This window comes from Phaenicophaeus curvirostris, chromosome 2 (assembly GCF_032191515.1).
Source record: "Phaenicophaeus curvirostris isolate KB17595 chromosome 2, BPBGC_Pcur_1.0, whole genome shotgun sequence".
NCBI classification, from domain to species: Eukaryota; Metazoa; Chordata; class Aves; order Cuculiformes; family Cuculidae; genus Phaenicophaeus; species Phaenicophaeus curvirostris.
Window position 1 is genome coordinate 91,790,294 of NC_091393.1, and position 13,769 is coordinate 91,804,062.

Below are 13,769 nucleotides of genomic sequence, written 5' to 3' on the forward strand. Positions count from 1 at the left end.
TTGACCATATTCATACAAAAATTCTGAATGCTAACATAGGACCACTTCACGCTGTTTAGAAAATTTTAAGTATTTCACTGGGTTTTCAGTTGGGAATTAATGGAAAGATACTGCATTGCTGAGTCATGTTTTCTAAATATATAAACCAGCTTGCTGAGCAGTGAAAATATTTTCCTGTGTTATTCTCTCCACTAAACTGGACTTGTAATTTTAGTGATTGTAGATGTAGTAGTGCTCAAATATAGACCTTAAAAGCTAGTCAGTCATACATATCCTGTGTATGCTTAGGTGGTTTTGTTTCTTATTTCTAAGTAGAATCTGAGCTAGCAATTTTTTTTAATTAACAAAAAGGATGGTTTTGTCCTTTAGACTAAATAGCTAGCTTGGGATGTTTCCTTTCCGCAACTCCAGTGTTTGTTAGGGAATTCACTGTAAATTCATTAGGTATTTGAAGTAGTTTTCAGTATTCTTTCTTCTCTGGGAGCATATTGCAGCCCTGCACCAGGTTCTACCCAGTGATGTTGTGGAATCCCCATCCTTGGAGATAAAGCCAAGGCTGATCTGCTCTAGTACTGGCAATAGTCCTGCTTTGAGTAAAAAGTTGGACTAGATGACTTCCAGAGATCCCTTCTGACCCTCATTTCTTTGATTTTCTTTGTGTGTCTTTTAAAAAACCCTTAATTTATCATCCCACAATTCAGTTATTTGAATACATGGAGTAGGGTTTCCTTTGTAATTCCTCCTGTTGTACCATTGTCTTGGCTGTCTGTCTGTCCCGTATACCCAACAGATGTGTGGATATACTTGTAGGTGTGTGGGGAACTTAAAACTGGCATAAAAATATCCTGCAAACAGTTTACCTGTGTGTAGAGAAGTAGTGATTTTTCTATAACCAGAGTAGTGTGATGTGAAGTGTTTGCCCTGTCCTTCCCCTTTAGTATCGTTGATGTATATTGTAGAAGAAATGTATGTTGAGTTCTTTCTCTGGATAAGCTGGTTGAGATAATGGTGGGGGTCTGTGTTACCAACAGTAATAGTGTGTGCCCAATTTTCAGCTAATCTAGAGGAGTGGTGATCAGAGGAGCAGAGATTTGTAGCGTGTGTTCCTAGGATGGCTTAAGGTATTTTGTGTCTCCAGCAATTGTTCCTCTCATGCTCTGTTCTCATCCTTTTGCAATTTCATAATGAATACCAATGTTGTATTCTCTTCCCTTCCTCCTCTTGTAAGAGTCCTGCACTAACCTAAGTGAAGAATGTGTTGGATGGATTCTTACAGTGAATTGTGAAGGATGAGGGGTGTCTAAAATTTACATATAGTTAGATGATTTCACAGTCCCTGAGAGGTTAAAGGATTGTGAGTTTTTTGTCATTTAACATTTTGCAGATACTGAAAGTTCTGTCTTTGTATGTGTTCGGAATTGCTCCCATGAAGTAGAATTGACTGTCTTGATGTTTGTCTCATGCCTTTCAGTGGCAGAGTGTACAAATTCAATGGCAGGGGTTCAATGCCTCAGCTGGTAAGCATGCTCAGCCAATACCCGACACAAACAAGAATAAGTTCTTGCTGACTGAAGGGTGAGAAAGCAGTGTCCATTCTCCCACTGTTCCTCCTGTCCCCCCTGGTAGAATGATTGCATACCACCTCTCCTGATTCCAGGTTGGTTTCCCTGGGCAGTCCTTAGTGACTGTTTACACCTTCCTGTTATAGTATAGTAGAATAGCTTAAGAGAGCAGAATATTTGTGGAGCCAGCAAGAACAGGAAACTTGCTGGAAACTTCCTAACCTGGTATGGCCCTTGGACTGTTACGCATTATTGTTCTTCCATGTGGGAGGTGGTGAAGCTGCAATGCGTAGTCGCAGGGCAATCAAAACAGACTTCAGGGCCTTGGGACAGCTAGTAAGGGAATCTGGAGCACAGGTTGTTTTCTGCTCTCTCCTTTCAGTTGCAGGCAGACACAGTTTTGGGTTCTACCATAGTGGCGTATATGGCACCAGGCTTACTGGCTTCTGATGGAGTTCACCTTTCTCAAAGGGAAAGTTCATCTTTACTCAGGAGCTTGCAGGGGTCATTGACAGGGCTTTAGACTGGAAGCTGGGGGTGGATAGTATCAGACTTGCCTGAGACAAGCGGAGGGATGTCATGGCAAGGTTAGAGGGACGGCTTGCTAGTGAGGGCCCTCAGCCTGCGTTTCTGAGACATGTTAGGTACACTGTAACACAGTTGAAGTTGTACAGAGATGAGCTAGAGGTTACTGAGGTTGTCACCATCGCTGGAGCTATTTAAAAGATGGGTAGATACAGTGTTTAGTGATATGATTTAGTGGTGGGTCTGGCAGTGTTAGGTTGGAATTGAAGCTCTTAAGACCTTTAAGGGTTTTTTCCAACCTAAACAATTATTTGATTCTGTAATGGTGAGACTCTTGTTGATAAGCAGATTCATGAAGTTGCAGTGGTGCCCATGTCTTGTTGGATTTAGTATGGTGTTCTGTGTGGCTGTCCTGAATCTGGGCAGCAGTGATTCAAATGTTAACTTAGAAGATCGCCAGTTCCAGTTTATGCATGTAAAATATTTTTGGATGTTAAACAATCCTGGAAGCAGGGAATGAAACCTGGGATTCTTCACTCCAATGACAGAGTTTCCAGCTGTTAATCTTGATTCATGTAATATTATTCATTATTACTGTTGCTATCAGTAGTTATAGGTATAGTCGTATTGTTAGTATTAACTGGAACAGCGTTAACTGGAGGCCTCTTAAGTTACACAGACTTGAAGGATTTCAGAGTGGCCATTGTCACTGACACAAGTTACAAATGTAATAGGGAGTTCTCCACAACATCTGACGATTACGAGCCCTGATAATGCACTGGTTAGTGACTCTTTTGCTGTGTGATGGTAGCTGGGTACAGTTGAGGACCCGATGTTGTAATGTTATGTGTTCACTAGGTACAGACGTCAAGGCATTTAAGTACGAGTTTCATTCTTTCAGTTAATGTTAAATGTAAAAATGTTTATTGTAATTTTATAATTGTATTTTGAAAATACTGTTTTTAAGAGTGCTATCTTAATATTTTAAGCATGACTAAGGTTTCATAGACCACACAGGCTTCAAAGAGTGAAGGCTCAGAGTATGAAGGTGACTGATAATTTTGCACCCACATTTTGCATTTATCCTGACCTAAAAAGAAACTGGATGTTGTCTTTGATGAGTTGAGATGCGATTTTGCAGTGTGGAGAGAGGTACTCTGTCTAACTATAGCAAGTAGTTTTATGCCTTTAAGTTCATCATTCCACCTGTAGAAACCTGATAGGTGTGTTGCCTAGAGTTTCTGGACACAGTTTTTTTTAAGGAAAATGTTACAGACAGTAGGTGAGAGTAAATTAGGTTCTGGTTTTCCTTATCACGGTATTTATGAATGTAGGTTTGAAGGATTTTTTTCATTTGAGGTGCCACTTAATATTTGCTCTGGTTTCAATGTTTATAGTTCTCTGTTTACTAGCATAAACCACAAGTCTGTAGCATTGTTTTTGTTCTTGCTTTGTTTCCAGATTTTTTTCTAAACAAAGAATTAGTGTATTTCCTTAACTTTGTGAAATGCTTACTAGCTTGCACTGTGTGACCACAGAAATACTGGTAGGATTTTGGAGATGGATCTCATTTGATAGAGGAAGTCAGTGAATCAGCAGGTTTCTCCGGCCTGTCCCTTGCTACTGCTGTTGCTACTGAAACCTTGCCCCAAACTGAGTTACAGTGGGGGCCTTTTCACTCCTCCTTTTTTTTTTATCCTTTAGTCCATACAGTACTCAGCTTAAGGAAGGGTAAATGGTACTTCAAGAATGTGTCACATCCTCTTTAAACAGCACAGCTGCAGAGCTGAGCTGTGGAATTGGGGAATTTGAGAAGTGAAAGGAAAATAGTGTTTCCAGCAGTCTGTTATGAGGTAACGAGTGAGATGCAAGTGACACGTGTCCCACTGCATGGGATGAAGATCACCTTATGTATGTGCTTGGCAAAGAAATTTGCTTGCGTGAAAAAAAGCTTAATGGGGAATCAATGTAGAGCTTGACATTTCTAAAAATGATTTATTTCTTGCTTTGCATTTCAGAACACTGATCCGAAGTCGTCTGTGAAAGGTGTAAGCGGTCAGCTTGGAGAGGGGCCTAGTGATGGACTGCAGCTGTCTAGTAGCCTTCAGTTTCTGGAAGATGAACTTGTATCTTCTCCTTTACCTGATCTTACGGAGGATCAGCCTTTTGATATTCTTCAGAAGTCCTTGCAGGAGGCCAATATTACTGAACAGACTTTGGCAGAAGAGGCGTATTTGGATGCCAGTGTAGGTTCTAGCCAACAGTTTGCACAAGCTCAGCTTCATCCTTCTTCATCAGCATCCTTTACTCAGGCTTCTAATGTTTCTAATTACTCAGGTCAGACGTTGCAACCTATAGGAGTTACTCAAGTGGTACAGCAACCTGTTGGAGCATCTTTTGCAAGCAATACAGTCGGTGTACAACATGGCTTTATGCAGCATGTTGGAATTAGTGTTCCCAGCCAGCATTTGTCTAATAGCAACCAGATTAGTGGTTCTGGGCAGATACAGCTAATTGGTTCATTCAGTAATCAGCCTTCCATGATGACCATTAATAACCTTGATGGATCTCAGATTATACTGAAAGGCAATGGGCAACAAACACCTGCAAACATGAGTAGTGGCCTCTTGGTTCATAGACAGACTCCGAATGGTAACTCACTGTTTGGTAACTCAAATTCAAGTCCAGTAGCACAACCTGTAACTGTTCCGTTTAACAGCACAAATTTTCAGACATCATTGCCTGTCCATAATATCATCATTCAAAGGGGTTTGGCACCAAACTCTAACAAAGTTCCCATTAATATCCAACCAAAGCCTGTCCAGATGGGTCAGCAGACTGCTTACAATGTGAATAACTTGGGAATACAGCAACATCACGTACAGCAAGGAATTCCTTTTGCTTCTGCAAACTCACCTCAGAGTTCAGTAGTTGGTCCTCATATGTCTGTTAATATTGTTAATCAGCAAAATACAAGAAAATCAGTTACACCTCAGACAGTAAGCAATGCTGGAGGTAGTATTGTTATCCATTCACCTATGGGGCAGCCTCATGCACCTCAAAACCAGTTTCTCATACCTACAAGTCTATCCGTTAATTCTAATTCAGTTCATCATGTCCAGGCCATAAATGGACAACTTCTTCAAACTCAGCCTTCCCAGCTGGTTCCTAGCCAAGTGTCTGCCGAGCACGTAATGCTCAACAGGAATTCTACAAACATGCTAAGAGCCAACCAGTCATATTCAGGACAGATGCTGAATAATCAGAACACAGCTGTTCAGCTTGTTTCTGGCCAGACGTTCACAGCTCCTGGAAACCAAGTTATAGTAAATCACGGAACTTCACAAATTGTTGGTGGACAGGTGCCATTGCAGCAGGCATCACCAACAGTGTTGCATCTGTCACCCAGTCAAGCTAATGTTTCTCAAGGTAGATCGAGTTTTACTACGATGTCACCTGGGCAGTCTACAGTCTCAAATGTGTCAGCTTCTAATCGATTTGCTGTTGCAAGTTCTTCTGGTTCAGTACATCCTAGCTTGGGACCATCAGTTCAGTCTGTCGCATCAGGAGGAAACTTTACTGGAGATCAGCTCACGCAGAACAGAACTCAAGCTCCTGTCAGTGCATCTCATCGTCTTCCAGCATCCTCTTCCAAATCTGTGAGCACCTTTAGTCACACATCAGTTGGAGTAACACAACAGTTCGCCTTTGGTCAGGTATGAAAGCTGCATGAGAATATAGCCAGAGAAATGCCTCTAAGCTATGTTAAAATCTGGTTAGCAAAGTATTAAAGTTGGTGTTAATACAGAGAACATTAATTCTGCTAGTTTGTATCACTAGAAATGTGGAGGTGCTGAAAATAACTGTGACCCAGAGACAGCATTTCTCCCGGTATTTTCTGAAGTCTTTCACTGAGTGAAAGTCACTTCCGTTAATTCACAAGATTTTGTTGGTTGTTTATAGTAATATTTTCAAAACTGCTTAGCACTAATCTGTTTCTGGTCCTGTTTGAAGGAATGGACATTGTAACATGTACACAACTATAAGCCTCCTGAAAATCTTAACCATAGAGCCAGATGTGAAGGCTCATGTATGATCTTGGCACTGACAAGTCCACTAAAAACTATGCATGAATTTTCAAGGTTTGACATAATTAGAGATTAAAAGGTTTCCTGGATTTCTTTTTGTTTTCTTGGCATGCAAGATTAGTCTGTTAAACTTAACTTTTTTTATTTTTTGCCCACCATAGTTTTGCTTGCCTGGAGCAGTTAGAAGCTTATAAATCTGAAACAGAAACAAGGCAAGGGGTGTTTCTTAGAATCTATAAGAGGAAGTGTCTTCTAAAGCAGTTTATAAAAGCACAACATTTAAAAAAAAAATGTTTTCTCACATCTAATTAGTAAGAATTAAAATTTTCTTGATTTAAGGTGAGAACTGGTCTTTTTTTTGTCCAGTTGATGCAGCTGCAGTATATATTCAAAAAGTTCATCTGTTTTCATAAGTGAGCTTCCAAACTCTGCCGGTATTTAACATCAGTGACTTGTCTTTCCCTGTTCCCAAAAGTTTAACGGAATTCTTTAACCAAGACCAAAATGGGCAGTGAAATAATGTGTCTCAGAAAATAATGTGTACTTAGAAAATAAGGACAAACATGTTTTATTCTTTGCCATAATTGCCAGCACAGTCATAACATTTGTTTGCAGATGAGTAATTTGAGGCTTACCTGACTTCATCATCGTGTGTCTACATCTTCCTGTTTGTAGGATAAGTGATGGATCAGTGAGTCTCAGCAGTTGTAAAAGCATAATATTTCTTACTGCTGTAAAAGATAATTTTGGTTTTGTGCTGAGATTTCAAAGCTGAACATGGGGACTACAGAGGAAAAATTCTACTGTTTACCAGGATCTCTTTAGTTTGTTTGTACTTGAATTTTAAATATTGCATGGTGTTGTAAGCCATATATCATTCAGTCTCTAAACACTGGAGAGTTCCACCGTGTTTGTTTTTGTCATGGAGACAGCTTGCTTGGTCATCTTGAAGTTTTGAGAGTCTAAGAAGCAGAGCTTTCAGGGGCCACTTGTAGTGGTAAATCACAGGTTTTTCAGAACATAACTGGTGTATGTTTGTACTATTAGTGTAATTTTTATTCCTCTCTGATTTACTTCAGAAAACTCTTGAACTTAGGAGGAATTGAGATGTCTGAAATTTCACCACTTAAAAGTATCAGATTGAAAAAGTGTGTGTAGAACTGAATTTTAGTTGCCTTTTTTGCTTTTTCCCTTTCTGTTTATTAAAGCTCTCAGAAAATATTTGACTGTTTTTTATTTTTTTGAATGTATGTGGCACAGAAGAAAGCTATGAACCAGACATCACCAGGTTCCGCTTCGAAGACACAGGATAATTTGAGACAGCCTCAACTAACAAGTCTTCTGAGCAACACACTATCAGGTCAACTAAGGTCTTTTTAAAATAATTTTCTTATTTTTTTCCAGCCACAGAAATTGATTGTTCTTTGCACTGTCAGACTTGCATTGATGACTTAGGCTGATAGGGTCCTAAAGGTTATCAGAATTTTATTTTTAGAAGAACATAAACTAAATTCTTCAGTATTGAATGTGTGCTTTTATTTTTTTTTTCACAAGATGACAGTTTATTTTGAAGTGTGAAAAGTGAAAATGAAAAAATTATTTCTCTCATCTAAAATCCAAAATTGTGCCCTCTTTCTTTTTTCTTTTTTTTTTTCAGCTTAGGAAGATAGAAATAACTGATTTTCAAAATAGGGGCATCTGCTAAACATTTTAAGACTCCTAGACCCTGTCTTTGATGGCTGCTTGAGATACAGAGGAAAAAGAATAGCGATTACAAGGTTATGTGCAGGCTGTGATCACTCAGTTTGGTTTTAATGGTTCACTTTCAGTTAGAATAGTTAATGCATTATTCATGGCAAATAGTGGGCATTTCAAGCAGCACCATGCCTCTAAAAGAAGAACCAATACCAAGTTATAAAATATTCAAAGCAAACAGAAAAATATGGTAACCTTCGCGTTCTCTTTGTATTAAACAACACTTTTGAATAAAGTCCCATAATCTACCTGCACTTTTTTTATTGTGTACTGGTATGTGTGAGCTGTCCAGGCAGTTCTCTACAATCAGCACAGTATGGTTTTTTTGAGGGGAAAAAAAATAGTAAATTCTTATTTGTGTTTGTGGTAAGGTAGCATAGCTGATAAGAGGCTGTTTGAATTCCTGATAAAGGCAATCGGAGGAAGTCTACCCATCTAGAAAAATTTAGGAAAAAAAAAGTTATGGTGCTTGCTGTTTAAATACTTTCAGGAGCTCTAGAAAAGCTGAGTTCATAATCTTGGGAGAGGGCTAGCATTGAAAAGCTTGATAAAATGTACTGTATGATTTTCAGTAAATTGTTGGGATGCTATACTCAGGGTACTTAAATTTCTTCTTACATTTTAGTGCTGTGGTAGGAGATTATTTATATCTGAGGATTTTTGTAGTTTGCAGCACAAAATACCACTCCCGTTTCATTTTTATGAGCCAGTTTCTCCTCAGGGTAGTTGCATGAATGCTTTTAGGCATGAGAGACATATCTTTCACCTAGAAGCTAAAAAGTCAAGTAAAAGGGTCAGGATAAATAAGTGATATTTTTCTCTTCTTGCTTAGGATGACAGTGCCTTCTTAAACTATTTTTTTATAGGACAGGACTCTGGAGGAAAAATCATACAGCAGTCGCTAGGAAATGCACAGCCACAAGAAAAAGTAATAGGGTCATCATCAGTTCAACAGAGTATACAGGTAAAGAATGCTTATTTTTTTTATGTTTCCCTTTCACTTAAAATTTTAGTGAAGTTATGGATATTTCAGCTCCATATTGATAACCTAGGAGTCCTTGCAGGGCTTTTTAAGAGTATATTAACAGATTCTACCTTGACATAATAAACCTTGAATATTTTGCCAATTATTCTGAACCCTGTTTTGAGATGTAATTGAGTAAGTGGAGTCTAACTATACTGTTCCCTGCAGATATTTTCGTATGACATAGTGGTTCTTTGAGTTGGTCATAAGTTAAACCTGCTTTGGTCATTATACAAACTTGGCTGTTCTCTAGCTGATTGTGAGGGAGTGGTGTGTAAGAAGTAGCAGAAAAGTTCCATCTGGTTTTTGTTTTTATTCTTTGTTGCTTTGTCTTCTTCCCCTGGTGTCTTTGGTTAGGTTGGTTGGGTTTTAACCACCAAAATTTCTTGTATGTATAGCAACTATTTACAAAAATTTCACACTGTGTCCATGGTTTGAGGCTGGTAGAGGAGGTGCTATAATTTGGAGAGATAATATAAGAACTTCTGGAAGAAGGAGGGAGTGGTTACATTCATGGACTGAGTAGCTGATAGCAAGAAATGAGGGTTTGAAGTAGGTTTGAAAGTGTGAGCTTCGTTGTGAATGGAACTAAACTGCACAGGCACAGAAGAAGACAAGTCGGGATCTGATTTAGAACCTTTGTTCCTTGCTGTAAATATATGTGTCAATGTAGTATGACTGAATGTTTTTCCATGTCTGCTGATGTACAAGTAGAACAGAAGATACAGTAGTTCTTCATTATGAATTCAGCCTGCTTTTGTAATTGCTGATCAGATATTTGTTCTGCTGTGGTGGTGAATACTTTTTATGCTCTGAAGCTAGGGGCTTTTTGGCCATCCAGTACCATTAGGGTGTACCTGCTTTACGTTGCCGCTACTTTGCTAGGAAGGATGCTCTGTACTATATGCTTTTTTGTTCCTTCTAACCATGTTGTAGTTCAGAAGAGCTTTCATGTAATCTTTTTTTATATCAGAAGTAACTTTCTCTCTGCAACCAGTTTCATCAGTAAGACTAGTTGGCTAAAAAAGCCCAACAACTTTGAAACCCAAAAACTTTTTGATCCAGAATGGCTTCTTTTGAAGAATACTTGGGTTGCAGTAATGCCTCTCATACAGGAAGAATATAGAATCATAGATGAGTTAGGTTTGGAAGGGACCTTGAAGATCATCTAGTTCCAACTCCCCTGCCATGGACAAGGACATCCTACTAGATCAGGTTACCCAAGGCCCCGTCCAACCTGGCCTTAAAAACCTCCAGGGATGGGGCATCCGCAACCTCCCTTGGTAACCTGTTCCAATGTCTCACTACTCTCATGGTGAAGAAATTCTTCCTAATTTCTAATCTAAATCTGCCCCTTTCCAGTTTATACCCATTCCCTCTTGTCCTGTCATCACAAGCCTTTATGAGTAGTCCCTCTCCAGCTTTCTTGTAGGCTCCTTTCAGGTACTGGAAGGTTGCTATAAGATCACCTCGTAGCCTTCTCTTCTAAGCCCAACTCTCTCAGCCTGTCCTCATAGGGAAGGTGCTCCAGCCCTCTGATCATCTTTGTAGCCTTCTTCTGGACCCGTTCCAACAACTCTGTATCCTTCTTATGTTGAGGATACCAGAACTGGACACAATACTCCAGATGAGGTCTCACAAAAGAGGAGTAGAGGGGCAGAATCACTTCCCTCAACCTGCTGGCCTCGCATCTTTTGATGCAACCCAGGATACGTTTGGCCTTCGGGGCTGTGAGTGCACATTGCTGGCTCATGTCGAACTTCTCATCGACCAGCACCCCCAAAACTGCAGGGCTGCTCTCAATCACATCATCCCCCATCATGTACTGAAATCGGGGATTGCCCCGACCCAGCTGCAGGACCTTGCACTTGGCCCTGTTGAACCTGATGAGGTTCTTAGAGGCCCACTTTTCCAGCCTGTCCAGGTCCCTCTGGATGACATCCTGTCCTTCTGGTGTGGTAACTACACCACTCAGCTTGAGGCATCTGCAAACTTGCTGAGGATGCACTCAATCTCGCTGTCAATAGCATTGATGAAGATATTAAACAGCACTGGTCCCAGTACGGACCCCTGAGGGACACCAGTTGTCATGGAACTCCATCTGGACTTTGAGCCATTGACTCAGAATACGACCATCCAACCAGTTTCTTATCCACCGTACTGTCCACCCATCAAATCCATCTCTCTCCAATTTAGAGAGGAGGATGTTGTGGAGGACTGTGTCAAAAGCTTTACAGAAATTTAGATAGATCGCCTTCTCCAGTTTACTCTTGTCCACTGCTGCAGTTACCCTGTCATAGAAAGCCACTAAGCTGGTCATACAGGATTTGCCCCTGGTGAAGCTGTGCTGGCTGCCATTAATTACCTCCATGTGCTTTAGCATAGCTTCTAGGAGGATCTGTTGCATGATCTTCCCAGGCACAGTGGTGAGGCTGACAGGTTGGTATAAGCCTTTACCACCTCAGAGAGGCCCACACGTTAGGATATGGTTCCCTTGAAAAACCTTGGCTTCGTAGAAGTCTAAGGAAAGGAGATGATAGTGTAGATCTACCTGGTGAGTGTATTTATAGCATTGACACCAAAACAGAATTCCTAGAACCACTTTCACTTACCACTCAGCCACCATGACTTTTGAGAATTTGGATGTACTACCTTAGCCTGCTTTCAAAGACAGATGTACTAATCCATCAAAATCGGGCAAGGTGGACATCAACTGCAAAATGCAGAGGCAGTTCTTGAGAGCAGATTTCTTTAGAAAAGTTTTTATTGTACCTTTTCTTTTTGTCACCTGCTAAATTTGATAACCGGCCTTCTTCCTAGTGAAGCACATATATGCACTACAGTAGAATTTGCCTACAGGCAATGTTTCAGACCTTTGGTTTATGTAAGATATATATGTTATTTATTCTGTATTTCATTGATAGAGTGACCTCTGAAAATAGGAGATAGTTGGAAGTGTTTATTCTTACATGGTGGTTACACTTACTATTGGTGATAGCTTCAGCATTTATTTCTGCCAATTAAGTCTTAGGCTTTGCAAAGAAAGGAATGTATTTTAATTTTGTCTTTGATTTTGAACTTAGGTGGATGGTCATTTAGTTGGACAGAAAAGGCCTGCTGCTAAACAGTTAACTAAAGGAGCTCTGTAAGTCATTCTTCATTTCTAATTTTGTTGTAGATATTTCCTCTAGCCTTCTTTAGTTTTTGTCAATGTATTAACTTCTGTTAGAGTATGTGTTAATTACATATCATTAATTTTCCTTGTAGCATTCTACAGCAGTTACAGAAGGATCAAGTGTATGCAGTGACACCAGATAAAAGTCAGTTCAGATCATTAAATGATGCTGTTCAGAGACTTCTTTCATACCATGTGTGCCAGGGATCACTGCCAACAGAGGAAGACTTAAGAAAAGGTATTTTTCTTTTTAAAAACTGGCAGTATGTTTGTAGTCAATGTATTGAAAGAATTCTTTATGTAAGTTAGAGCAATAAGAAAGGGAACATTTTTAAATCCATGCAGGTTACTGGACCTTCCAATTACTGAAGAGCAGTATTTGAAAGTATACTTTTGTCTTTCTAGTGGACAATGAATTTGAATCTGTAGCTACACAGCTTCTGAAGAGGACACAGGCAATGCTGAACAAATACAGATGTTTGCTTATAGAAGATGCAATGGTAAGGTGTATAAACCAGGTACATTCTGTGTTTATAGGATGTGATTAATTTTTTTTTAAAAAAATACGTCTACAGGAAGGTGAGAACTGGCATTACAAATTGTTTCATTGGTACAGGTGAGAAATGCATATACGAAGGTTTTAGACATACATACATACATACATATATATACATATATATATATAGCGCCAGTGTACTTGTTATTGCATTAGCAGCCTCAGTGGCCAGCCTGGATTTTTAAGTGTATGCACAAATGTCAAAATCGGTGAAATGGGTGGAGTTTGTATTTCACATACTGCCTAAATAAGGGTGCTGTTATATATATAAATATAAATATATATACACGTACATATATGTATACACATATGTGTCTATATATATGCGTATACATATATATGTATTAAATGTATATATAAAAATATATACGTATATAAAAAATATATGTATACATTATATATGTACATAAAAGCCATAGGCATTTAAGACACGCGACCTTCTGCTCTCTACTTATACTTTGCTCTTGCACTGAACAGGATGTGGTAGTCAGGCAGACAATTTCTGTATAATTGTGTGGGTGATAGAGTCTGAAAGAATGTTGATAAGCTTCATTGAGAGGCCTCTAGCTGTACTATAATTAGAGCTATATATTGCAATGTAGGAAATCATTACTTCTCTGTAGAAACTATGTGGAGTCTCATGTTTTTATCAGAAATGCTTCTGATTCAAGTGCTTTCACGATCTCAGAGATGAGGTTGAAGGAAAACGGACAAAGTTACTTTAAGAGTGAATTTTACAAGGATCAAGAAATAGCATTGTGGCTTCAGAGATGGTAGTTTGCAGCCTGGAAGTGTTTGGGTTTTGAATATAATAGGCTTTGAAATCACTCTGCTGTAGAGACAGGAATATATAATGTAAGTGTTAGAATTAATATAGTTTTGGAATCTAGCAGTCCCATTAAGAAGGATACTAACCATCAAATATTTGCAAGTAATTGCAGGTTCAAAGGAGGGATAGAAGTTAAAATATGTTTTTCTAGCATCTCATATGTTGTATGGTAAATCCCATTTGGTCATTTTGAAGATGTTACTTCACATAGTATTCGGGTTTGGAACGGGTTGCCTGTGTTGCAATTTAGTAGCA

At 39.2% G+C, this 13,769-nt stretch overlaps 1 protein-coding gene across 4 annotated transcripts in view; it reads left to right on the top strand.

Moving 5' to 3' along the window:
* The window catches only part of BICRAL (BICRA like chromatin remodeling complex associated protein), a 46,016-nt gene that overhangs the window by 29,607 nt on the left and 2,640 nt on the right, over positions 1-13,769 (top strand). For 3 of the 4 annotated variants that reach the window (XM_069852883.1, XM_069852882.1, XM_069852880.1), the window contains 6 exons: positions 4,106-5,803; positions 7,436-7,535; positions 8,797-8,894; positions 12,038-12,099; positions 12,222-12,367; positions 12,535-12,629. In XM_069852883.1, coding sequence (XP_069708984.1) covers positions 4,106-5,803; positions 7,436-7,535; positions 8,797-8,894; positions 12,038-12,099; positions 12,222-12,367; positions 12,535-12,629 — 2,199 coding nt within the window. The remainder of the gene's footprint in view (positions 1-4,105; positions 5,804-7,435; positions 7,536-8,796; positions 8,895-12,037; positions 12,100-12,221; positions 12,368-12,534; positions 12,630-13,769) is intronic. The other variant, XM_069852881.1, reaches the window with a different exon arrangement.